Consider the following 27,915-nt stretch of genomic DNA (forward strand, 5'->3'; position numbering starts at 1 on the left):
AGTGTTGGTTTCAATTCACGACGACTGTGGGTCCTCATTCTCTTGTAAATCGCATTAACCTCAGTGAAGCTCTCTGAATGTAGAGTAAAGGAGCAAACAGAATAAAATGTACAGCACATCAGATACTCTCCATTTTCAGATCACTTTTTAGAGGCTTTTTATATAATGTTAACGGGTTTTCAAAAAGAGGAAGAGAACTGCCAGCTGCCGGTCAAAAAGCGACTTAAACTTGTTTTGTCAGCACAATAATTGCAATGCACACACAGGGCTTGTTGCTGTCAGCTCAGCGCTAGGGTCAGACCTAAAACACTGTGGTATCCTTACCTTATACTATGAGCCTGAGATCACTACAGTAAAAAAGCAGGGACCCTATTATGCACAAAAATATGTTAAACAAATAGTGTCAAAAAGACGGATAAAAAAAAAAAAAGACATTTCTAAAGGGTTATCTGTAAACATTGCTGAGAATATCTCAGTCACAATAAATGAATAAAGAAGCTCACATGACAGCTGCGTTCACAAAGATCTGTTATTCTCCTTTTCTCCTATGAATATGTTTAGCCGGTCTGAGCTCACCTGTGTGATGGAGCCCCCTCGGTAGGAAACTGCAGACTCCGGGTGTATTCTGGTCCCAGGAAGACCCTTGGTGATGCTGCCTCCTTGGACGGCTGCAACAGAAGATCAAGATTTTAAAACAGAAACGTTTGCTAAAGGCAGCAGAGCATAAAGAGTCTCTATATAAAAAGACTATTGTACAGTAAGAAGCAAATGGTCTGTATTTATTTATTGTTTGTTACTAATTCTAAATTACATAAAGCTAGAATCTTCTCAAATTGGACCAAATGGGACAAAGGCATCGTTACAGATAAAACTTTAGGTTATTTCTGTAATGCTGTTTCTCATAGTAGCATTAGTCTTGTAATGGGATATACGCTGCCTACTCTACATCAAAAACTTAACCATGATAAGCATCTCCTCTTGCTTCTCCCAGCAAGACGGGCCTGCGACCATTTCCAGATAGCTTATCCCAAGTAACCTCAGGGAGAGAATGAGGGCAGTAAACATAGCACGGGCCACACAGAGAGAGACATCAAATACAGGAAACATATGTGTCTTAATGTGACTTAACAAGCCAGTGTAGCCAGGAGGAGAATGAACGTCGCAAAATCTGTGCTGAATGAGCTGCTCTTAACCCTAACAGTGATATTACTCAGCTGTAATAAGGACACAAATATGCAGAACAGAGGTGCTGCATGCAACAGTTGTTTTCCTCCATTTCCGGGTCTGTGTTCTGTCCCGCCTCCGTCATTCTGTCCAATAGGAGCAGTGGTCGTCACCTGCATTGCTTTGTTTACAAGCTTTAGTTCACTTGCAAAAAGTACAATGGGAAAGCAAACCGTACCAAACGAAAAACATAAAGTCCACTTTTGGTCCGGACTACACAAGTGGACCCAAGGACTTTCCTGGTGTGAATACACCCTAAGTATTCTTCACACAACAACATAAATCAGATCACTGTCCACGCAGTGATCAGGCGCGCTCCGGCATAAAAATGTCAGATTCCAGTCATCAGGCGATTGTTGTGAGCATCTTCAGAAAAGTTAAGAAAAAACTATTCTTCTTGCATCATTATCACAGCCCCAAACAAATACCAATCCCCCCCCCCAAAAAAAAATAAACATATACAAAATGGCAACAAGATGGAGGTTATCAATATTGTCCCAATACTGATATGTTCAAGCAAAAATGACCAACATCAACCTGATATATGGTGCCTCTCAAGCAAAAACATAACCAAAAATATTTACATTTTTCTACAATTTCCTGATGTTATTTGTTCCAACCCCACCGAACCACAAGTTTAGCATAGTTCCATGTCCCATCAGTTGTCTGTGAATGCATAATAATGGAAGGAGGCACTTGCACCCACCACGCGTAGAGGAGCTATCGTGAGGTGGCCCCGGGTTTGACAAGTTGTCAGCTTGGGAGGAGCTGTGAGGAGACAACTGCTCCTGCTTCACCACTGGGAAGGGACCTGCTGTGTAATGTCGACACAATTGGATCACAATGTCAACACGCAGAATAGCATGTAAAACAATATTTGAATAAATAAATAAATCAGCGGTTTTACTTACCAGCTTTCTTCTCCATCCAAGACAACCCTATTGCTGCGGGGGGCATCTTTGTATGATCCATCCCATGGGCTGCACTGTGCAACTGCACTGGAGTTCCCTGAACAAACACATATTTGATCCCCTTTTAATATAAAATACATCAATTACATAATCACTGCTTCTGCATTTAACAGATCATTTTAAAAATGTTTGTTCTAAATATTAGAATGGGATATACACCTTATTTTTTTTCCTGCAAATCAACTATAAAACGGTTGAGTTAATCTTCATGGCGATATACCTGTGTGATAGAGCCTCCAGGCTTGTTAGAGGAAATGAGAGGTGGAGGGTCTGGCATTGAGAGCGGTCTCACTGCTGCTAACCGCACACTATCCTGCGGCAGACCGGAGAACGAAGGGTGGCCTACCTGTTGGAACGCTGGAAGACAAAAGACATTAATCTGAGAGCAGAGTCTCTGCTGTGGTTCTTGTAGTAGAAATCCGCCGCTGTGTTAACGATGATTCCAAACATAAGGAATAATAGAAGTAAACAGAGAAGATTTCCAACCGTTGAAGTGGAGCAGGTGTTGGTCGTGACTGATCTTGGCCATGTCTCGGGGGGGCATGGAGTACGGTGAGAGAACTGGGCGACCCAAGTTTGAGGTTCTCAGGTCATCAGGGCCCAGCACCTGCTTCTTGGCGTCACCATGCGGAGAGAAAGCTTGGGACTTTTCTGCAACATCAATACATGGAGGGAGTCAGGACCAAAATAAAAACAAGAAGCTGGACTACATCTAGTCTAAGAAGCCCTGCTTTATGCCACTAAACCGTCACCTTTGTCATATGTGTGAACTGCTGCTGCAACCCAGTTTCTATCTGAGAACAGTTTCATCCGTTTGTCTAATGAATCTTTGACACTCATAAAAAAAGACAACATAACCCTTCATGCTACTGTGCTGCCACAGTGACTCAACTCTGAATCATCAGATGGGCATACATAAAAAACCCTAAACTTTCATCTAAAGAGCAATAGTAAAACCAGCCAAGATGGTAAGAAAACCGCACTGTGCTAAAGGTGATGAAAACATGAAATCATGAAACAGAAGCAGTGGGCGAACCTAATCAGTTTAGGAGAGTTACAATGCTTTTGCTGCTTTGAAGGAAAAATGCAGCACTGCATCCTATTAGCATTTTTCTGTTTGCACGCAAACACATCTGCACAACCTACATGAACGTCTCACCACAAAGTGCTTAGGCATCAAGTTCACGTGGTATGATAACATTAAGTCAAAACACGACGGTTTCACAGAATCATGCACCTCAACTTCAAACGATATATATAACCCGATCTAAGGTATCAAGTATCTACACCTCTGTGAAAATTATTACGAGATTCCAAAATGTACTTACTGTTCTGATTTTGATACATACTGTAAATATAAAATTCAAAACAGCCTTATTCAGCGTTCGATTTCACATAAACATGCTTATCACACAAAGTTTTATAACTGTTTGTTGTTCTGCACTATAACAAGCTGGTGTTAGTTGGGTAATTAGTGGGACTATCAGCTCAGATAAAGCCTACAGTTATACTGCCTTAAAGTAGTCTTAGAGGTCAGACCTGGGAATGGCGTCACACAGAAGTTGGGAGCTTTCCAATTGCAAAACAAGAGGCATTGGGATTTGCTAAATAATGTGGTGGCTAATTGCTATTAGAAACACAGGCTGATAATTATGTATTTCCCTTCATTTCATAAGTTAAAACACAAAGTCAACCTGTTTGAAAATCTATATTTTACGGTTTATATCGGCCACGACACTACAACTTCATATCCCCGCGGCCGTATTGGACACTAAACTCTGGGTTCCTCTGTGAGCTCAGATCTTTTCCAGTTGAAATGTGAGCTTCATGGGGTGTTCTTGCTGTTGTTGCCGAATTTATTATTATTGTAAGGTAGGAATTATCTTTCAGCCAGCTGACTGTCAGTGCACAACAACAGGTGGGAAAAGGGCAGTGCTGTGTTAATTCAATCGGCTGGAGAAATCCCAGTCAACTCAAGCAATTTCTCTGGAATTTCATCAAAACTACTAAACAGTATGATTGAAAACTGAGGTATTAAAAACAGAACTTTTTAAAGCCTTGGTACACACCCTGGGTACGTGTAAAGAACCCATCTAGAACTGACCATTACATCAATGCGAATAAACTAACCCTTCAGTATTTATCTCAGTCACTGTGTGAGGAATTAAGAGCGTTGTTAGCATTTTTTGTCCTGAGAGTTCTAAATAAAAGCCTGCAATAACTTTGAGTACACAGCTGCTGTGAAGAGTTAGGTAGAAAATACCTCCGTTTGTCTGAACTGTGCTTCCAGGGAATCGCTGCATACAAGCTTACTGTAAGCCTGCTGAATAAAACTATATTCCCTTCTGGGTCAGTAGCAGTACCAGATCATTTATCAGACCCCTTGTCCAGGAGTGTCCCAGAAACAGTTAAAGACCCTAAATACTAAAGAACCAGCTCAAGGTCAGACCCTCTAGAGAAGACCTACTTAGCAAAAGTAGATCAAATGCTACTAGAGCAGGATGTTGAGCAGGACTTTAATGTACTCCTGATTCCTACTTATTGTTTTATCCAGCATATTTCTAAATGTATACGTCTATATATATAAATGTATCAATATCTCAATGTAGCAGGTCATACAGACTTGTCATGGACCAGTTACCTATATGGAGGCATACCAAGGTTGTCAAAAGTTACAGATTCAAAACTGCTGACATCTTCTGGCATAACTTCCTGACAGCTTAAAGTCCTTTCAATGAGATGCCAGAGAAAGTGACGAAGTGGCAGGAGCATAACCTGGTAACTTAAAGCTAGGATAATGTAAGAACCAGTCCATGACTAACAGACATAAAATGGAAAAGACAATAACGAATATTTCTTATAAAAATAAAGGCTGTTAAAAAAAACCCAACAGTGTCTTTGTTGGGATCGAGTTGCGTACCGTCCTTTTCACTGGTGGAGGGGCTTCGAGGGCGGACTCGAGGGCTGCTGGAGAGAAGACCCTCTCGCTCTCTGTCTGCCTGAGGGGTATAAGACTGCTGCTTGCTGAGTTGGCCTGAAGGCTGCTGCTGTTGCTGCATTTTGACTTCTTGAGAGGACTCCCCATGAGCCATGGTGATCTGCTCCTGGTACAGTGCCAAGGCGTGGGGGGGCTGCACTGCTTTCCCACTCCACTGAGTGCCCTGCACAGAGGCCTCTGGCATCTTGACATAAGAGAACATAGAAATAAGACGGTTACATACAGTGGGAGAATAAGTATTTGATTTGTTGCTGATTGCACAGTTTGTACAGTCCATTTGCAAAACATGAAGAAGTCTTTAATTTCTTATCACAGGGACTCTTGAATTGTGAATCCAGAAAATCACATTGTGTGATTTTCAAGTAGTTAATTTGCATTTTATTGCATGACATCAGTATTTGATCACCTAACAACCAATAAGAATCACAGGCCTGTTAGTTCTTCTTTAAGAAGCCCTCCTGTTCTCCACTCATTACCTGTATTAACTGCACCTGTTTGAACTCGTTATCTGTATAAAAGACACCTGTCCACACACTATTAAACTCCAACCTCTCTTCAATGGCCAAGACCAGAGAGCTGTGTGAGGACATCAGGGATTAAATAGTAGACCTGCTCCAGGCTGGGATGGACTACAGGAAAATAGCCAAGCAGCTTGGTGAGAAGGCAACAACTGTTGGAGCAATTATAAGAAAATAGAAGAAGTTCAAGATGATGGTCAATCTCCTTCAGTCTGGGACTCCATGCAAGATCTCACCTCGTGGAGCATCACTGATCATGAGGAAGATGAGGGATCAGCCCAGAACTACACGGCAGGACCTAGTCAGTGACCTGAAGAGAGCTGGGACCACAGTCTCAAAGAAGACCATTAGTAACACACTACGTCCTCATGGATTAAAATTCTGCAGCACACACAACGTCCCCCTGCTCAAGCCAGAGCAGGTCCAGGCCCGTCTGAAGTTTGCCAACAACCATCTGGATGATCCAGAAGAGGAATGGGAGGAGGTCATGTGGTCTGATGAGTCAAAAATAGAACTTTCTGGTCTAAACTCGACTCACCGTGTTTGGAGGAAGAAGAAGGATGAGAACAACCTCAAGAACATCATCCCTACCATGAAGCATGGAGGTGGAAACATCATTCTTTGGGGATGCTTTTCTGCAAAGGGGACAGGATTACTGTACTGTATTGAGGGGAGGATGGATGGAGCCATGTATCAGGAGATCTCAGCCAACAACCTCCTTCCCTCAGTAAGAGCATTGAAGATGGGTTGTGGCTGGGTCTTCCAGCATGATGACCCGACTCACAGCCAGGGCAACTAAGGAGTGGCTCCATAAGAAGCATCTCAAGGTCTTGTGGCCTATCGAGTCTCCAGACCTGAACCCAACCAAAAATCTTTGGAGGGAGCTGAAGGTCCATATTGCCCAGCGACCGCCCCAAAACCTGAAGGATCTGGAGAAGATCTGTATGGAGGAGTGGTCCAAAATCCCTGCTGCAGTGTGTGCAAACCTGGTCAAGAACTACAGGAAATGTCTGATATCTGGAATTGCAAACAAAGGTTTCTGAACCAAATATTAAGTTTTGTTTTTTCTGATGTATTAAATATATATGACATGCAATAAAATACTAATTATTTTTGTTTTAGATTCTGTCACTCAGTTGAAGAGGACCTATGATAAAAATTAAAGACTTGTACATGCTTTGCAAGTAGGAAAACCTGCAAAATCGGCAGTGTTTCAAATACTTTTTTTCCTCACTGTACATGTCAGTCACATAACACATGCCAGCTCCTACCAAGGACTGACATATGGTTGGGCTGCTTACAGTATCTGATCAACATGATAACAAAAACTCATCTCTTATTTCTTGGCGAGCTAAAGTTTCACTAATCCCTGGCATCTTGTTTCTGCCCCACAAAGAAATCTATCCCATCATCGCCCATCTGGCTGCCTTATCTACAACAAATCTGACTTCACAATTTCACCTGCTGTACTGCTTTTCCTGCAAGTTGATAAATTGGGACAAAACAGATATGGCTGCACAGATAAAAGTCAGTTGTTTTTAGGTATATAAAAAAAAAAAAAGCATTTTTTTCCAAAGCAGCAAAGGCTAAGATTTTCTACAATCACTCGTCTATAAATGCAAAAAAAAAAAAAAAGACCCTGCAAAGCAACTCACAATGGGTGGGATAGCTGCAGCCCTCTGTTTGAGTTGTTTCAAATCCATGGGCTTTTGCAGAGACGATATGACCCCATCGTGGGAGAAGTTCAGCAGGCTGGGCCGTGGAGACATCATCCTATAAAACACACAGACACAAAGTATCAAGAGGCTGATAGAGGAGCCAACATTTCCTGTTTACTGTGCTTACAAACAGATGACGGATATCATCATATAAGAAGTCGACTAAGTGCCTGGTACCGTTTGTTTGGAATATCTGAAACTGAATTAGGAATAAAGAGTCTGATAAATTAGAAGAGCTATAAAACAAGGGTTTCTTAGCCTAAGCATGAAACTTGTAAAGTTTAAAGACACTCCGAATTAACCAGGTTTTAATGGATTTAACTCTGAAGTCAAAACTTGCTTCTGTGAAGGAAGTCAACTTATCATGTTGGAGAACTAGGAGGATGTGTCTATTGTTGTGCCCAGTGAACAGGCTAACTACTATTAGTTCATTATTAGACCTGTTGCAAGACTATGTTTGCAACTGAGAAATGCAGACAAGAAAGGAAATGACAGAAACATGTCAATTAATTAAACAGTGATAGAAATGGGACAATTTTGCTTTAACTGACTGACAGGCAATCAGCATGTTCTTGGACGTGCTAATTATGATTCGAGTAAATAACAAAAATCTGATAAGGGTTAGACATGTTTAGCGCTGCAACTAATGATTAATTTGGTAATTGATTAATCTGTCGACTACAGGTCCTTCTCAAACTATTAGCATATTGTGATAAAGTTCATTATTTTCCATAATGTCATGATGAAAATTTAACATTCATATATTTTAGATTCATTGCACACTAACTGAAATATTTCAGGTCTTTTATTGTCTTAATACGGATGATTTTGGCATACAGCTTTCTTTGATTAATCGATTAAAAATTGGATAGCAAAGAGGTGCGTGATAAGAGATTTTTTTTTTACAGAATTTGAACCATGTGAAGTTAAAACTATGCAACCTGAGGAGTTCTGGATCGAGTATATTTACAGACAACGAAGGTTTTTCATCCTAAATGCATATATTTTTTGTACAGTCGTGGCTTAATTCCTGCTCTGAGTGGGTTGTTCTTTCAGCAAATGGCATGTTTTAGAGTCTGTATACTCCAGTTAATGATTATTTGAATACTGAATTAGTTGACGATTATTTCAATAATCGATTAATCACGATTATTCTGTTCAATTGTTTCAGCCCTAGATATGTTTAACCCCGTCTCTCATTGGCTGAGCTTATTGTGACTAACTGTATGGGCTCTCTTTCTTACTATAGACATGAAAACTGGCTCGGAGCTTTTCTGCTTAGCTGTGTTCCTCTCCAAGATAAAGCCATTAAAGGAGCTACTAGCAACTTGCAGCATTGGATGACCATGTAGCGACAGTGGACAGTCGCTTGCATTGTGTCCCTCATACTGAGAATATATGTAGCAACAGCAAAAAGGAAAACTCCAGCAAAACCAGGCTCAGTTTCTCTGGGAGCCATCTGGCATGACCCACTGGGGTTTGAGAGAACAGAGCAGAGACACAAAAACACACAGAAGCACTGATCCAGGAATACTTTCTAGAAAAGCTATGAAAAGCTAATGGCAGCTCTTTTTGTGGCTTCATCTAGGGGAGAAACATAACTAAGCAGATAAGCTCTGAGTCAGTTTTCAAGTGTTTAGGATAAACGCATTGTATTAGTATTGGCACTGTGAAGTTTAATTTGCACATGGTAACATGGCCTCAGTCCATGACTGATGACGGCATAGAGGCTGGTAAATTTACAGTACTGGCAATAATATATTGCTGTATGCAGCAACCTTTCAGAGTATTTTACAGTCATCCTCCTCCCCAAGAAATCCAGAGTCAACAGCAGAGACCTTTTGTTTTTATTACTGTTACATTCTGATGCCTGCTGTGGCCTCCAAAGGGCAAAAAATGTAGCAGAATAACTGACAGCGTCGGCGCAGTTAATTCATATGAGTTTGCCAACACAATAGCTTAAAATAACATAAATTGTTTGAGCAAACATTTCTGGGTTCAACAAACTGGCAGATATTTCAGAAATCGGGATTGGACAGCGAAACCAGTAAGGATCCAAGCATCTCAGAAACTGGAAATGGGCAAAATCAAAATCAGGCAGGTCAGACCTCAAAGAAAGCCGTAAATTGTATTCCCTGATCATTGCAATTCTGGGGAATTAAACTTAACATTTTTGGCATTTCCTAATCGCAAGGCAACCTTATTACAATCCGCATGAGGCAGTAGAGTTATGTCTGATTATCCAAATAAGTAATCTGACTTCAAAGTTATTTTTACCTGACTTTAGTAACTTATTGCATTTTTATATAGTGTAGCTCTACTGACAGCCTATGCTTCTTATTGCTCTGATGTAACATTCATCGCACAGCAGTAAGCAATAAATGAGTCTATGGTGAAGATCTGCAAAAAAAAAAAACACAAGCGTGTATCACATCTGCAGAAAACACAACAAACTGATTCAAAGACACACTTTGAATCACACAGCACAAGATTACTAATGCGTGCGCGCACACACATTCCCTCCCTCCTATTGTTTGCTTTGGCAGAGAGGGCACCATTTCCCTCAGCTTTGCCAGTACACGCAGTCTGCTGTCATGGAAAACAAAATTGAACAAACACAGCGTTAACAGGACTAATCATTCCTCCCATGAACTTTGACATCCATTTGTTCTGGCCTCATTCACAGACTCTCACACACACACACACACACGCACAACATATATTCACGGAAAATATATTTTTCATTCATTCAAAGTGAAAATAAAATCTGTGGTTGACAGAGAGGAGCAACCTGTGACATAAACACAAGTGGCTGGACAAATATGGTTCCCCTGCTGTACACTGTAGCTAGGCAACTAACACCACTTCAAAACCCTCACTGCTTTGTTTTCTAGTGTTTGCTGTGGTAGACCAGGGAAGTAGGACACCCAGACAGAAACTTCAAAATCAGCCGCCCTTTTAAAATAATAAACAATGAAAGATTTAAAATGATAATCAAGCTTTCTCAAATGTTTCAACAAATCAAATCTTCTCACCTTTTTTTATCTGCATTGTCTGTCTCCTCCACCTCATCAGCACTACAAGTGGCACTAGAGTCACTGTCTCCATGCAGACCTGATTTGGTCACATGCTCCTTTCTGGAGCTCTTGGAGGTTTTAAATTCCTCCTTCTCGACTCTTGGAGGTTTTTTATCCGTGGCATCGTTGGGCGGTACCGGTTGTGGCACTTCTTTGCTGGGCTCCCCTGTTTCAGTCTTTATCTCCTGCTTAATAGTTGACTCCACCTCTTGCTTGACAGGAGGCTTCTCATCCCCTGCCTGGCCCATGCCTGACTTATCATCCTCCCGCTCCACAGGGTTGGAGGAGCCCTTAGGCCTGCTGGTCCCTTCCTCTTTAGCCTTGCTGTCCTCAGAGGAGTGTGGCGAGGGCAGGCTCTCTGTGTCCGAGCTGTTGTTTGCCCCGCCTGGGAGAGAGTGGACAAAAAGATGCACAGATTACGATTTATACTGTAAATCATTTTATGTTTCTCTAACCCTTTTCTCTTCCACCCCCACCCCTCCACATCTCTATCTGCTAGACCAGATTCTTCACAATGTCAGTGTGAATAATCAGGTTTCAGCATACAATAAAGGGGGAACATAAAACCAATTGTGATGATGGATGTAATCTCCTGAGGATTCAAAACTTTGCTGTGGAATAAACAAAACTGGATTTCTTTTCCACTGTTGAATATGATGACGCAACACAGAGATGCTCAGTAAGTTTCGCTGGTAAATTCTACAATAGTGGCAATTTACACGCATCAAGTCTGATGTCATGAACACTTAACTTTCCATGTTTCTATAAGTTCACATGCTTTACTTCAGCAACACAAAGTGAAAGAGGCAGATTATAAAGTGGCACCGGCCAGTTACTGGACTGACTGACGGGCGGGCGGATGGATCGGGTGGATTTATGGGTTGATGGGTGGATTTATGGGTGGATGGATGAACTTATGTTCACATTAACTGAAATGATCTATGTTGCATCATAGGACAATCAGAAAAAGTCTGCCAACTTTACACTCTGCTAACATGGCGAGTACAGCCAGAAAAGAAAACATGCGACTCTTTAGCTGGCAAGGCAAACAAAAAAGAGTTGTTTGGAGGTACTTTGCCTATGAGGCACACTGACAGAAAAAAAACTAAATGATGAACAATGCTACATGCTAGTTAGCCGACGGCTACTAAAAAGTGAAGCAATGAAACAAACCAGTGCGCCCCCTCCATTGCTCCCCCATTTGGTTGTAAAGGCATTAGAAACTAATGTGACTAATTATAAACACAGGTTATGGTGGAGCCAGACTGAAGCTGACGATTACAGTGGAAAAAAGTAGTAACCCGTAGCAACCTACCTGCCGCTGCAGTTGATTATTAAAGGAAATATTGTGCAAAAGTACCATAAAGACTGGGCTGCTGAATACATTTGCATGGACCAGATCCTTGTTTACAATGTAAAAATTATGTTTTGCATGGGCCACATCCTGCTTTTTTTTAAACAAAATCTATTTTACTGGAGAATGATTCTTTATTTGTCTCTCGGTGTTAACATTTATTTGTATCAACAGCGAATTGTCAAGCAAATGGAAACACACCGTAGAACACTAAAGATAAGCCATTATAATAAATTAATTGGATGACTGAATCAAAGGCACATACTTCCATAAAGGATATGAGCACTAAGTGTTATCTTGTCTACTATTTGACCAAATATGGAATTGACACTGTTAAATTACATATTTTCCTAAGAGAGGGCTGAATAGTCCCCTACTTATTGGTTTTGCTATTAAGCAAGTCAAAACACTGTCATATTGTGATTAATCATATTTTTTGATCTCAACTAGAAACAATCCTGTGCCTTCAAAAAATGTTTTGCTATGGTATCAAAAATGCCATCGAGTATTTTTCTTAGTATCGGTATCAAGTTTGAAATTTTAGAATGTGACAACCCAATAATTACTCCCAATTAAAAGACAAAGTTTGGCAGACATGTTGATTCTTTGCACAATTGTTGTCTTTAATTAATAAGAAATGGTTATGGATAACGCTCCTAGGAATGATGTACCTTCTCCATCCTCGGGAGCTTCCTCTTCATTGCAGCTGGCTCCTGAACCCTCAATCTCCTCCTCCTCTGCAGGATACGGGGCACTGGCCTCTTCATTCTGCGAGGCTTTCCCCCTCCGACGGGCCTTTCGTTCTTTCTCCTGGGTTAAAAAAAGAACATGCTTCACATAAAACCCCAGAGACACCGTCAACGAAAAAACATCAGCATTATGTGAAGCAGGTAGGGTGCGCTTACCGATTTCATTTTATGCTGCTGCAGAATCTCATCCAGTTTCTGCCTCTTCTTGTAATTGAAGTAGAAGTTTTTGCACTGCGACACGGTTTTTGATCCCACCATCTTGGAGATGGCGGACCAATTCCTACCATACTGGAGAAGGCCTGAAATCAACAAGTGAATAGGTTAAGAGATTAAGGAAACATGGAAAACAAAGGCAGGCGTCAAGCCAGTTTATTTTAACATGATAGTCTAAGTGAACTTGTAAAGATGGGATATTTATTTTTGTTGTGTTAATATTCCCAGCTAAAACTCTGCAACAGCACAGAAGGGAGATCCATTCACAACAAAGAGATTCTCTCCATCAGGAGGCAAAGACATTCCCTCTAAGAAGCGCTAACACAGCACACACTGGGCTAGTTTTGGGTAATCTATCAGTAAAGCCAGATGGTTTAAACCTCCTAAACAAAGTATGTTGCATCTACAAAGACCAAAGAGTAAACGATAAGGGCGTGGTAAGTGGACCATCAGTCACACCAGTGACATCAGTAACTCTCCTCTGGGGTCACTTTGGGTTATATTTCTAACTGACTTTGATGTGACCCAATTCTAAGAAACCCAGGTCCTTTACCCAGTCAAGCACATGATTGTGTCTTACACAAGAGTCAACAGGCACCCGCTGGGCCTGAGCTGTGACGGATCAACCTGTCAGGAAGCACACAAGCTCCCTTACACGCACATATAAACAATCAGTGTACACATGCTAAAAGAAGAGCAATAGCAAGCAGTCACAGTGTGTAAGTCCTAGCAAGAAAGACGGTGTAGAATGTGCTCCATTGCCCCCCCTCCCCTCCAGAGTCTGCAGTTAGCCAAAGGCAGCTCATTAACTGTGTGTGTTGTAAGAGGCTTAGTTTACACCACCCACTTGTTTCCTGTGCCAGCCTGACAGGTCTTGGCAACAGAACAGATTCTTGAAAGGTTTTTGGGGGCGGTGTAAGGGAGGTGGTGGTGGTGGTGTTAACAGGCACAGAGCCAGCACATCTTGGGATAACCTTGGATATGGGTTCAGAGGTCTCTACATCTCATCACTAAATGGAGCTGGTAAGGCTAGAGGAAGCTGCAGGAGAAGGAAGGACAGCTGTTTACAGCCCAGTCACTTTGCTTCCACAGACTGAGGCTAACTCAAATCAGATTATTTATTGCAAACTGCTGGTTTAAACGGCAGACACATTTTTTGTTTAGAATTTCTGCAAGATAATATGTAGGGGCTTTTTTCATTTATTTTTGTATTAAAGCATATTTACAACTACAGATGCAATCGGTTGGTGATCAGTTTAGCATTTGACCAGCCAGTCTGTGCGGAAAATGCTTATGTAACTCAAATAAATAACATCTGACAGCAGGAAGTCAGGTAAAGTTATTTTGTCTTGATCTGGAGGCCCATTCCAAGTCACATATCAGAACCACAGTTAATGGGCATAGAGTAAAACAAAGTTTTCAGATAATTGACAGTTAAACTTAATTATTTGTGAGATTAAAAAAGTTTTAGTACCATTTAACCCCACAGGTCATTAAAATACTTTACTATGAACGGAAAATAATCATATGCGCGATAATTTAATAACATGACAACTGGTTTACTTGCACTTATGAAATGGTAATGCATAGGTACAAAATAGGGTCACAAAGTGGCAAAGGGTGAACTGACTCAGAGCACTCTTCAGGTTGGATGCTGTTACTAAGTGAAGAAGAATCAAAAAGGCCCATTGCTAATAACAGTAAGCCATTTATAAATTAAGACAGGGGAAGCATGGACATGTAGAAACTTTACAGTTTCTCATGATTTTCTACATGTCAAGAAATGTCTGCAGTTCATTCAGAATACCAGAGAGTGAGAGAAATTAAAATCAAGGCTAAACTTATCACTGCAAAGAAGCTATTTTTAATACTTTGTCATGGCACTTTCTGGATCTGGAAAAGTTGGCCATGGTTTGGAAATGTCAAAGTTAATGTAAGAATCTACATCTTCTGGAACAGGGGTTCTGGAGAGCTACAGTTGCAACAATTAGATGCATTCATTTTCCAACACAGCTTAATCAAAGTGGCTGAATTAGCTCTTGAGTATCTCACCAAGATCTGCAGAGCCCATTCAGGTGTGTTGGAGCAGGGATGCATTGAAAGGTTGCAGGACAGTACCCCTCGAGGACTGGAGAGCCTTGCTCTAGAATATGCACAGAGACTTTTCTTTTTGAAATAGTAAACACACTAGCTGCACTTACTGCTATATGAGATCACAGCTTCTGTTTTAAATGCCAACTCTGTAATAAATTTGTATTCGTTTTAAATTAGTACAACCCGACCCTCACTTTCGGGTTACTTCGCCTCTGCCCCCAATGTAAATAATTAGATGATAATAAAGACAATTTATAACAGGAAGTCCAGAAAACATGATTTGAATGATGTTCATATACCTTTAAACAATATATCTTTTTAAGAGAAACCAGAATCAGTCAACAGAGGTGTCACATGGTCACAAATACCCGAGATTGTAAACCGGCTACTAGATACTTATCAGTGCATCTCTGCACAAAACAAGACACATTAGAAAATACCAATTTTTCTATTCTGTCCGCAGGGGCATTAGACACCATATGACCACATATATGAAGACTAAATGGAAAAAGTAAAGTATTTACAGTCAACCTTCCCACTGAGGCTAATTTAAAGAGATCTGACCAAAAAACATGTACATTGTTCAAGTCTGAGTTTCTGATGTACATCAGCAACCCGTCGAAGATTACTTCCCAGATTAAATCAACCAACCATGTTACCAACAGGCTTTGCTAGAAAAGCCTCTCTGGTAAAGAACAGAAATCAAACTAGTTTGTCTAACTCTTTCCATGAGGACCAAGACATGTGACAAACACACATTAACCTTTTACAGCCATCCCACATGCGGGGGGGGGGGGGGGGGGTTCCATTGCCCTAAGACTACATTGTTACCCAACATGCTCAAAGGCACCATTAGCACCCAAATATGCATATTTAACTAAGTGAGACAAGGTCTGTGCAGCATGCAATAGAGAAGTTCATTTACAGAAAGTAAAAGATCACCTGCCCTGACACCGAGTGGCATATTGTTGATTTAATCATAAGCCAATGCACAATACAAATCAGCTCTAGTTGACTTATAAACTTAACTGCTGCAGGAACACACATGGCACAAACAACCAATAAGCAGCAGCCATGCTGAAACAGGTGGTGGCTTCACACCCAATCACAACTCTCCATTTCCATTAGCTCCTCCCTAAGAAAGTCCAATCAACACCTGGTGCAGCCAGAAAGTTGTTGCTCCTGTCTGTCACATGCCTTTCTCTCACTTCAGTCGTCGATTTGTGGATATGCACCAGAGTGACGCTATCAGATGCTCTGATATTTAGAGCTCCAGCTGGGAAGCGCTTCTGGGGTTGGGCCTTCCGATCCACAGCAGAGAAAATGAAAACAGCTCGGTCGCTGCGCTCTTCCTGCCAGCTGGCTGGAAACTTGAGCCGGTGTCAGGTTGACATGCTCCGAAATGGCACATGCTCCTAGCCTTACTCTCTTTTTCCTCCCACTAATGTCCTCCCAGCGCTCCGGTGAGGGCTGCTGTGTTGTTCTGTGCTGCGTCTCTCCCCCAATGGCGGTCGTCTGAGAAGACTTCAACAGGAAAGTGGGACTGTGGGGCGGCGCTCTGTGCTCAGCCTTTCTCTCCCTCATCTGATCTCTATCTTTTTTTTTTCCCTCCTCCCTCCCTCTTTCCATCAGTCTGCCCCGCCCCCTGCCTCGCTCTGCCAGCAGGCGCGGTGGCACGCACGCACACACTAGAACGGAACGGACACAAACGCATGAGTGAGTAGAAACTCATGTAGTACACCCCCCTTCTTGTTAATACTTTTGCACAAAGACACAAACACACATTCAGCCAGTCCAAGAGTAAACAGAGATCAGCGAGGGAGAGGAAAGAGATAGAGAGGGAGCCCAGCCACAGAGCCAGAGAGACAATGGAGAAAGGGAAAGGAAAGGATACAGAAGTGGAGAGTAAGCACAGAGAGAGGAGAGGGGCACACAGGCAGGAGAGAAAGGAGTTGATGTTGACACCATGAGAAAGCATAAAGGCTTTTCATATTTCCTGACTGACCTGCTTTTCATGTCAAATGAGAGATCTTCGGCTTATAACAACACAGAGTGTGTGTGTGTGTGTGTGTGTGTGTGTGTGGGTGGGGGGCTAGATGGCCTTCTCTACCTGCTACTCCTTCAAATGGGCTCCTCCTGCACCACAGCAAAGCGTGGCAGATTAGTGCACCTACAAAAATCCCGACGAAGAAAGCTGCACATGAGACCCAGTGCACAACATGGACCAATAGCACACAAACACAACCTTTGCCACAGCTTGAACAAACAATGGCTGGCAGAGCTGGAGGATTTAGAACTGAAGCACTATGAAATCAGTCTGTTGGTAGAGATGCACCAATCAAACAACCAAAACTTAGGCCAGCTTTCCTTTTATAGGCAGGTTAAATAGTGAAAAATCTGACTTTTTTCTTTTCATTAAATGTATCAAAACTATGAACTCCCACCATTTGCATCATATAAATTCAACAACCAACTGATGGTACTTTGAAGAGCTTTCCTGAGTTTAACAGAAACACAGCTAAAGGTTAGGGACAAATGTTTTGATACATTTTCTGTTCAAAACTACAACCTCTATCAAGAAAACATGCCACACATTTGGTCCCTTATGTGCACTGGTCCCAAGAAAAAAAAAAGAAGAAAAAATCCGAATCACCAGCTCAGCCCTTCAAGGAAATCAGAAATTGGTACCGACCAGGTGTGCATCTCAACCGTTCTACCATCTGAGTAGCAGTGGCTCCTCGCTTAAGGCTATACTGGCTGGTAACAACATGCTGGAGGGCCAATGTTCTGCCAAGAACTATAATGTCATTATTGGTTAGCTCAAGGGGATAAATACAATGGCATCAGGACACCAAAGCTTCTTTAAAACATATACATATCAATCACATGACTTGGAAAGCATCCTGAGCAAGCTTATTCCAACACTGTCTGGAAACAGACTGAGGAAGGTAGCAATGTTTAGTGTGTCGGAATGAGGAGATCCCTTTAGGCAGGTTAGAGGACGGCTGTAAGAACTGATGAAAAACATTAAGAGCAGCTCCTCCTCTTTAGCTCTACTGAACTGTAGCTGGAGTCCTGTGTTTGTGGTTACATAAGCCCTTCATAGAAGAACTGCTTCGGCTGAGCTGCCAGGCTAATCCTCCGGGATGGAGTGACCCACTAATCCCACGGCAGGAGAATGGAACTGAAGACATTAACCAGGATTACTATACAGGACCGTGTTCAAGCAAGGCCAGCAGCAGTTATCACAAAATAACCTCGTAACTCACAAAAAAGGCCAGTTTAGATGAGACACTACCTAAAGCTAAGCAGATGTTATGTCAATGTTGTTTGTGAAGGAATTTGTTTTGTTTTTCTGCTGATTAAAAATGGAGAACAAGAACCAAAAATTTTAAGAAGCAGTCAAACACCACAATATACAGTGTAGCAACTTGTATACAAAAGGCACCAAAATAGCTGCTCCCTCAGGAAATGACTTTGTTTAACATTTAAAACCCAATATAAATAACAGGAGGTGCAGCAAGAAATGGACTGGTGATTGGAACCAGGCAATTTTCAACTTGACCAGGCCAGGATGGAAACTTTAAAAAGATCTTTCTCCATTCAGTGAGTGCACCATACCTCAGTGCTAATAGGTAGGGCTAGTCACAATTCTTCAGTGTGGTAGGTGTTACTGAGGGAAGACAACACTACATTAGCCAGTTACTGTATCAATAAGATGTTTAAAATGAGGTCAGAGAAAGCAGAAAGATGTAGGAAGCTACTGAAAAGGAAACTGTAATATCTACAGATGTAGTCCTCAATCCTGGTCCTCAGGGTTCACTGTCCTTAATGTTAGATGTGTCCCTGCTCCAACAGGTTTAAATGATAGCATCACCTCCTCAGGAGAGCATCAAGTGCTGCAGAAGTCTGTTAATCACCCATTTGTTTAAGTCAGATTTGTGGCAGCAGGGAAACAGCTAAAACATGCGGGACAGTGGGCACTGAGGACCACTGATCTACATCATGCCTCTACAGGAGAGCAAGGCTTTCAACAGATAACAAGAAGGCCAAATAACATACAGCGAAATTACCGTGTTTACTCTTTTAGAGATTTTAACCTATTGTTTGTTACTGAACACTTGCAAATGTTGGCAGCCTTTTGAAAAACTCTGAAATAAAGATCTTAGTTCTCTAGAGATTACACAAAGAAACTGCTGTTTAAGTAATCCTCTAACCACACTAATCACTAAAAAAAGATGCTGAAGTCTGTTAAAAATGTCAACTCTTTAATTATTTTGTCTTTGTTTTACAATATCGGTAACATCCTGATATAAACCAATAATACACTCTGATCTAAAAGTGAAATTTAATGTAAACTTGTTTTATTCTGCAATCCATCTTAGTGCTGCCCTCTTCGGGTTGAACGGTGGCTACTGCTGTTGACCTTTCCTATTGGTTCAAACAGTTCAGCTTGGTACAGACGTCACACCGTGTTTGGGTTTAAAACCATCTCACGCAGACACACGTTCCCATAATGAGTCAGGAGTTGGAATTGAGATCATATGTTTTACTTAAAATAATATAAATCTAAATGTAAATGTAAACCTTTTGAAAGTTTACTACTTCTTTGAACGTTAGCCCATGTTAGCAATGATGCTGCTAACATCACTTTACCACTAAGAAACTGCCTCGGCAGCGCCAGCTTCAGGCATCACTGAGTCAGCGGCCAGGGGCCTCAAACTGATATTGCTTTTACATCGGGTTCAGTTCCACGTAAAAGAAAAAGTGGAGTCTGCTAAAGTTTATATCGGCAGGTCAAAGCTTTACAAAAAACGGAAAATCTGAGATTGACCATAAAAGTTTTATTGTTGCATGATAATAAGGACACATTTATTACACTGAGAAGAATGGGAACTTACTAATGTAAAGAGTCAAAATTTAATAAACTAATAACATAACAAAAGACATTTGATGGTGAATCATCATTAAAGATCATTAAGAATGCAATATAGAAGAGAAGGGTTCAGAAGAACTCACTGAATCTGGGAAGCTCAATCAATCAGTAACTGAGGTTCAAGCAATATTTATCTCAAATACTTTCAGAAACACTCATACAGACAGCGAGTGCCAAGGAACACAGTCAGAGTGGCAGTAACCTCTGCAAATCAGCCATAGGCTTTTAGATAATCTTCAGTCAGGGTCAATAAACAGCCCGAGTTAATGACTGCTGCAATTGCAGGGGCTGGCTGATAAGGGACAGACTTTACAGCCTCCCTGATAAAAGGCAAGCTGCCTTGACCCACAGAAAAAGGGAAATGACTCCAAAGAGTAACAAAACGCCTTCCAGGCAGACTGTGAAATAAACGCACAGACACAACCTAGCAGCACGTGGCAGCTGCCGCCTCTCCAACAGGAAGTCACACTCGCATCGGTCGGCAATGCTTTTAAACAGAGCTCAGGCTGCTAACTTTCATTGATCTGACAACAGCATTACAATGCACAAAAAGTCTGACAAAGCTACTTGCTACAAGAAGAAGAAAACTTAAATCCACCTTTTACCTTACCTTTTTTGGCTGTTTCCATCTCTTCTTCAGTCCAGCGAGAGCTCTCATTCATTTCCAGATTGGCTGCAAAAAAAAAAAGAAAGAAAAAAAAAATAGAGAAGCAGCAAGTTAGAAAAGGTGGGAGGAGGCAGGGGAGAGGGCAGCTGTCATGAAGTCAGTTAGGGAGTGACTGACATTAGGAAAGGAAGAAGAGAAATGAATTGAAGAAGGGGGAAAGAAACAATAAAGGATGGGGGGCAGGGCAGCTTCTTGCCACTGAAGCACTGCAGCTTTGGTTGCTAAGCACTATTTGTTTTAGATGAAGGGAGCAGGAAATCCAAGGAGAGAAGTCAGTTAATGATTACAGACAACAACTGGCTGTGTTCCTTGAACAGGCCATAAGCCAGGCTGTCTGAAGAGCTGGAGCCTGGACTTATTTATGTCCTCTAAATGGACCTGTGAAGGGCACAGTGGGCCGGTTGGCAAAGCGCCCCCCCGCCTGATCACCTGGGGAATCCCTGTGATGTGGGAACAACTGCAACATACACACACACCTGCTGAAACATCACAAATCCTGTACTAGCCTGCAGCAAAAGTGTTAAGAGTATACATGGCTGAATTACTATCTGAGGGGAAAACAGGAAACCTATGCAGGAAAACACAGCTGATCAAGACTAGTTGTCCTTAAATAATAGTTCTGGTTTTAAGAAAGGACAACTTTACACAGATTTATTTTGAATTATGCCAACTATGCATGTCTCTACTGCTAGAGTTCTAAAATGGAGATGAAGAAAAGAATGTGGACAGTAGAACAACAGTACACTCTGGTGGTTCATCACAGGAGGCGACAAGTAGATCTAAGGTCACTCTGTCCTGCTTGATCCTCATACCAATAGAAAAATGCTAACTTTGTATGTTTTGCAGTTTATTCTTATGTTAAGTATCCAGTAGTTAAATACTTCAGAAATTCCTCTATATTGAATTTATCTAAACTTGAGGGTTTTTTTTTATACATTTTTGGTTGCTTTATTCAGAATACCAATTATCTGTCCCCAATTTTCAGGATTTCATGTTTTTCTGAATCGTATTTTCAACCGTCAACCTTCCTTTAAATGGATTTCTTTTACCGGGAATAAAAGCAGACCAACTTAGACTAACCTAGCTCATTGTTGAGTGGCGGTGTGGTGGTCTCCTCTCCTTCACTGTTCATGGAGCGGGTATCGCGGCCTTTGCGGCGGCCCTGACTGTTGGCTGTTCTTCTTCCCTTAAATGCCACAGTGGGCTCCTTGTCCTCTGCATCTTCTCCAGAAGTGTCATCCCTGCATTTGAGAAACACATTTTGAAAGATCAAACTTGACCTCCTTACAGTCCTACATAGTCATTGTTTGGGATCCCCGTCCTTTTGGAACACCCACATGTGCCAAACTTTCAGCCATCTAACCCAAACCGCAAGCTGCTGTTCATGGTCGGCTGAAAAAAAAAACCAAACTACAAGACTCTTCAGCAAAATTACCACTTTCAAGCTTGCCTGAATTTTGCAGCTGCCCGTATCATTTGGGGAAGCCAAATGAGTTTAAGGTGGGAAATTAGTTTATGGTCAAACGAGTCAACGGATAAGCTGTTTGATCACAATGAGCACAAGGTTGAGCTTTCAATCCAATAAACACTAAGCGTTCAAGCACAGTGGCGATAGCTTTATGCTGTGCACTGCACACATCGGATGGAATACTGAAGACTGAGAACTATCTCCGAATTCTTAAACTTCACCTGAAATCAACAAATAGATGACTTTAAAAATGAGCAAAACCAGGTGTTTTAACAGTACAATGGTCCCAGACACATCAAAACTGGTTTTTGGCGGGGTTAGAGTAGACTAAAAATTTACCTCACTCCACAGACCTAATTAAATCCAGGCCTGTGCAAGAAAAGCAAATAAATTAAATAAACTTTAATTTCTGCCAAAAAGATTGGTCAAATATCAACACAGAATAATGGTACGAGCTCGTCGACGGCAACAAAAAGTGTGTGGTGCACAGATCATTGGAGGTGTATGTGTATATCTGACCCTCTGTGGAATTAGAGAAAATCTGATAAATTAATGGAATAAATTCAAACTAGGAAACCTGATTCTTTTTAACATTATTTAATTAAAGTTAAAATACTGTTTCACTCCCAAAAACGGAACAAAAAACATTACAAAGGTCAAAATTGATGGCACTCCTGTCAATGATGACTGTATGCAAACTTCGGAGACGGACTGTATCCGCCTGAAAAAGGGTTCCACTCTCAGCTTTAGTTGAGGATGAAGGAACGAACAAATTAAAGAGGAAATAAAGCAGGGCTGTGATTTGTTAAGTCATGGGGACATAAACTTTTCATTGACCTATTATTATTAAGTTTATCTTCAAATGATTCAAATGTTTTTTGGGTTTGAAAAGGCTATAAAATCTTGCACATTAAAAGAACTCAGGGGACAAACTGTGATTGTGTACGATATACCTACACTGCTCTTTTACTTTTTTCATTTTTACAATAATTTATTGTGTGTCAGCACAATGGCATGAAAGAGATAGCAACAAAGCTTCAACCTCCTGCTCTTCCATTCGTCGTTCTCCCACTCCATTAATTTTACCAAGAGGAGCCAGTGGCGCTCTAAATATAGGTGGCCCAGCTGTGCCAGAGGTGACAGGCAGGCACCAGGCTGTGCAAAGAGCCACAGAGTCCAGGCCTTTGCCTAAGAACAAGGAGGCAATGGGTTCATCACCATCTTTTTCAGCTCTGCTGCTTATAAATATGAGTTGCCATTGCTTGAAACAACTGTAGGATATAGCCTCAGCCGACAGCATAACAAACAATCAAAATGCAGACAAAGACATCTTGGTTCTTCTCAGGCAACAGAAAGCAGTGATATTCCATCTGTTGTTTTGCATCCTTTGCAGGAACTGAGCCAGGAAACATTTGCTCGTTGATCACTGCGTCCACCTGTCCACCCACCCAGCAACACACAAATACACACAACATGCAACACACAATATGTCAAAGTGACACCTAGTTTAATTACATTAATTATTTCCCAACAAAAACAACCCAGAATCAAAAAAAAAAAGAAAAAAAAGCTCTGAAGTTGAGAAAAAAATGATTTGGCATCGCATCACGACAGGGATCAAAGATGGACCAGCAAGAAAACAGCTGTCATAAGACAATAAATGAATGAAGGAATTAATGAATTTGCTGTGTGGTGGACAATCTGGCTGGAGGTGTTGAAGTAATGGTTGGATTTTAAAATCCACTCCATTGTGACCCCCCTGCCTGATGGTGTGTTGGTTGCCTTTTGCTTTCAAAACAGCCCTGACCCATCAAGGCAGGGACTCAACCTGAAGGTCAAGCAGGAGTTTAGGAAGCCAATTCAACAACTTCAGATTCATTGTTGTGCTCTTCAAACAATCTTTCTTTATGGCAGCATGCATTACTCTTCTCTGAGAGGCTACAGCCATCAGTTTCCAGCCTGACTGGTCTGCGGCTATGCGGCTACACAAACTGTGACACTGAAGCAGGCTGAACATCTTCATTATCTGAGCCACAACAGTTTACTCGGAGTATCAATGGGCCTCGGCTGCCCTACTATGGACCACTTTTATTACTGACCACTGGAGACCCCACCAAGAATTTTGGAGATATTCTGACCCAGTTGTCTAACCATCACAATTTGATCCATGTCAAAATCTCTCAGATCCTTATGCTTGCCAGTTTTTCCTCCTTCTAACACAAACTTTGAGGACACAGAGTGTAATAACTGCCTAATATGTCCCACATGCTAACAGGTAACATGATACAGAGACAGGCAGTGTTGTTTATTCGACCTGCCAGTGGTCATAATGTTATGCCTAATCAGTGTATAGAGATAATGTCCTTCTGCTTTCACACACAGACCCCAGAGAGAGAGTTGTGTACACAGCTACTGGACAATAAACAGTAAATCACCGTTATGCTACTATTAAACATTTTCTGCTGCTTTCAACAACAGTATCATCAAATATACTACTGCCACACAGAGCATGAATTCACTGTTTCTACATAACCACCTAATATTTACTGCTATCCAAGCAGTGGATGGTAGATTTTCTACATTTTATGCAGCCCTGAATCCTTCGTTTTTGACTAAAGTGTGTTAAAAATGATTGAATTTGTTATTCAAACTGGCTCAGAACTTCTCCAACTCTTCCTCTTGTTCAGTCTAGATGCTTTTATAGGGACTCACATAGAACACAGTCAGCTGTAATTTGGCCAAGTTCTGTAGGATTTGAAAAGCAACTCACTTCATTCCATCCTCTTTGTCTTCAGCTTCATTTTTCTCTTCATCTCTCTCTCCCTCCTTCTCTTTTTCCTCCTTCTCCTTGTCGTCCTGGCTGTTCCTGTTCACTTGTTGCTGTTGTTGCTGTTGTTGTTGTTGTTGCTGCTGCTGCTGCTGCTGCTGCTGTTGCTGCTGTTGCTGTTGCTGCTGCTGCTGTTGTTGCTGCTGGCCATGCTTCAGGAACAACATTGGAGTGTTTTAGTAAATTTCTCATCTTTAAAACATTTCGTACCTCAGTGAATTTTGGCAATTAGATTATTTTTAGGTACATCTGTTGCATTCTTTTTTTTTTGATGAATAAACTCTTGACCATCAGATCATAAAACCAAATTGACACATTATACAGTTTATATAATAACTTCATCTATTTCCACCACTGTTTTGGCCTGATGAGCCCATCTCTCTGAAACAGAATTAATTATTGAGACTAAATGACCTTTTTAGATTACTGCTTAGCCCAACATTTAGGTTTTCTAATGAACTGAAGCTTGTTTTTGATTAGGCTCATTAGAAAGGGTTTTTAAGGCTACAGAGATATTAAATACCAATGCCTTGAATTGTCTTCCTATTGTGTGTAGCAAAACTGATATTGTCATGATTAATCATTGTAAGATCCCCAGTTGATTTAAATATTTAATCTCTAAACCACCCACATTTCATAAAAACAACAGTTTATGAGTAAATGGCAAGTCACATCACTGATTAAGGGGAAACATCTCGATCACTGAAGCTCTTACCAACAAAAAGTGCTCAGATATTTTCAAAAGTTCCATTTTTCAGAGAAGATCTGATGTTTAATACGTTACCCCGTACGTCACAAACTCTGGTCGACTAGCATGGAGATGAGACAACTTCTCCATAGTAGTTTTTAAAGGACATAGAAACAAGAAAAACAACCTTTTCTCTCTTTCTAATATGCAGAAACTTAGTTTCACTTCGATTCAGATAAAAAACACCCACCAACCTTCAGACAAATCTACAAATTGTCATAAGATGTTAAACAAAACAGGATATGAAAGTTCCGAAATTATAGCAGAGCATTTCTGCTATACAACTGCACCCAGAACCACTTCCTTACCAGCTTCCTGCCTGTCTGGGCTTTCGGGGTTAGAGTTCAAACTACTACAGCCACGCAGTCAGACCAGAAACCTTAAATACTGCTTTAAAATAGATTCACATTATGGTCAAACCTTCTACAATAATTGCTTTCTTTGCATTAGCTGCTTCATCCAAACAAAAAAATAAATAAATTGCCACCATCTGCCTCCACAAAAAGATAGACATGACTCCTAGCTCCTTCATGGTAAGTGAGCATCAAATAGAACAAGATGGCATGAAAAATAGTTGCAACCCGTCTTTCTTTTAATGTATGTTATCACTGAGGCACCCTTTTTCACTCAGAAACTATTAATGCCCTGCCCCTTTACTTTTAAAATGAACAGAGACAGCAAATCCGTCACATGGTCTCCCAATCTCATGTACAACAAACGGGCAAAAAAAACCAAAAACAAAACACAAAATAATCTCCCCAGGGCTGACCCAGTGACGGCTTGTAAAGTGGGACAAACTGCCTGGACCCAAACTCTGTGCTGTGTATGTGTAGCAACACACTTCCACTTCCTCCTCTGTCACTGTGAGCTCATGCTACAAGCTGTTAAACAAAGCATGTGGAGCGGACCTCAAAGTTATGTGCAGGCTTCATTCAGAAAGACCAGGAGACATCATAATGCACACAGAACAAAGGTCACTAGCAGATTAATGTGCCATTTCAGTAGCGGCTCCCACTGTTAAGTCTGATGGATAGCTCCAGAGGTTTAAAAAAAGTTCTAGAAATTGAACTGGCACACCTAACTGAGCTTTAACACACATGATTGTTAGAACATCTCAGAGATCTTCAAAGACATCATCAGTATAACCTATGTACAGCTCCTTGAAGAAGTGTTCATATTCCTTGTATTTGTACATGTGACAGCCCATACATTTCAATGTGTTTTACTGGGATGTTATGCAAAACAAAATAGTGCAGTATTGTAAAGTTGATGGAAAATGGCTATGCTGTCTAGATGACATCTGAAGGCAATAATTTGCAATGGATTTTTATGGGCATCAGAGTAAAGGGGGGCTGAATACAAATGCACATTTTCTTCTAGGATTGTACTCTGACCAGCCTCTATGTTCCTGCAGAGGAAAAGCATCCCCACACCATAATGCTGCCACCACCACGTGCTGCTAAATGTGCAAAAACTGTGGAGCTACAAAACACTCGCAGCAACAGGTGGTTCTACAAAGTACTGACTTATGGGGGTTTCAGATCGAAATGCGAAAATATTTTGAAAACCATAATTTTCCTTTCAGTTTGCAATTTTGCACTATATTGTATTGGTTTATCACATAAAAAAACTAAGTATATTCTGTGATTTTGGCATGAATCATGTTACAAAGCCCTGTAGCTCAATATATGACCACATTCTTTCTCAGTCATTTTTAAAAGGGTTATATATAAGTTGCCTAAAGCATATTTTAAGCCAGACATCCAAAACTGATCTTATCCTGTGCTCCAACTTACTAAAACATCTTATAATAATAGTTTATTTGTATACCACATTTTCAAAAAACAGTTAGTGTTTAATATTCCAGAAATCAATAAAAACATTATAAATGATACAAAAAACAAAAGAATTGTAACAAAAAAACAAAAACAAAAAACAAATTCAACTATTAAAATCCACATTATAAAAGTTAGTTTTAACCAACGATTTAAAAGAACGCAATAAAGAGGCCTGTCTAATATATAATGGAACGGCATTCAACAAACTGGGAGCCCCGACCATAAATGGTAAATGGCCTGCACTGGTATAGCGCTTATCAAGTCCAAGGACTCTGAAGCGCTTCACAGTACAATCACTCATCCACCCATTCATACACATATTAACAGTGTTAGTGTGTGAATGTAGCCACAGCTGCCCCTGGGGCAGTCTGACAGAAGCAAGACTGCCACTGGGCCCTCTGACCACCATCAGCAGGCAAGGCGGATGAAGTGTCCTACCCAAGGACACAATGCCTGAGACAGACGGAGTACCGGCAACCCACTTGTGACAAGAGGAGGATTTAAAAACAAACAAT

At 41.1% G+C, this 27,915-nt stretch overlaps 1 protein-coding gene across 2 annotated transcripts in view; it reads right to left on the reverse strand.

The window, feature by feature from the left end:
- The window catches only part of ncor2 (nuclear receptor corepressor 2), a 129,623-nt gene that overhangs the window by 23,918 nt on the left and 77,790 nt on the right, over nucleotides 1-27,915 (reverse strand). For both annotated transcript variants that reach the window (XM_047380685.1, XM_047380684.1), the window contains exons 15-27: nucleotides 24,758-24,966; nucleotides 21,600-21,760; nucleotides 20,463-20,525; nucleotides 12,766-12,908; nucleotides 12,532-12,670; nucleotides 10,465-10,891; nucleotides 7,367-7,484; nucleotides 5,116-5,377; nucleotides 2,682-2,846; nucleotides 2,416-2,552; nucleotides 2,136-2,232; nucleotides 1,931-2,038; nucleotides 577-668 (exon numbers count right to left, since the gene is read on the reverse strand). In XM_047380685.1, the coding sequence (XP_047236641.1) occupies nucleotides 577-668; nucleotides 1,931-2,038; nucleotides 2,136-2,232; nucleotides 2,416-2,552; nucleotides 2,682-2,846; nucleotides 5,116-5,377; nucleotides 7,367-7,484; nucleotides 10,465-10,891; nucleotides 12,532-12,670; nucleotides 12,766-12,908; nucleotides 20,463-20,525; nucleotides 21,600-21,760; nucleotides 24,758-24,966 (2,121 nt within the window). The remainder of the gene's footprint in view (nucleotides 1-576; nucleotides 669-1,930; nucleotides 2,039-2,135; nucleotides 2,233-2,415; nucleotides 2,553-2,681; nucleotides 2,847-5,115; nucleotides 5,378-7,366; nucleotides 7,485-10,464; nucleotides 10,892-12,531; nucleotides 12,671-12,765; nucleotides 12,909-20,462; nucleotides 20,526-21,599; nucleotides 21,761-24,757; nucleotides 24,967-27,915) is intronic.

Source organism: Girardinichthys multiradiatus, chromosome 12 (genome assembly GCF_021462225.1).
Source record: "Girardinichthys multiradiatus isolate DD_20200921_A chromosome 12, DD_fGirMul_XY1, whole genome shotgun sequence".
Lineage (NCBI taxonomy): Eukaryota > Metazoa > Chordata > Actinopteri > Cyprinodontiformes > Goodeidae > Girardinichthys > Girardinichthys multiradiatus.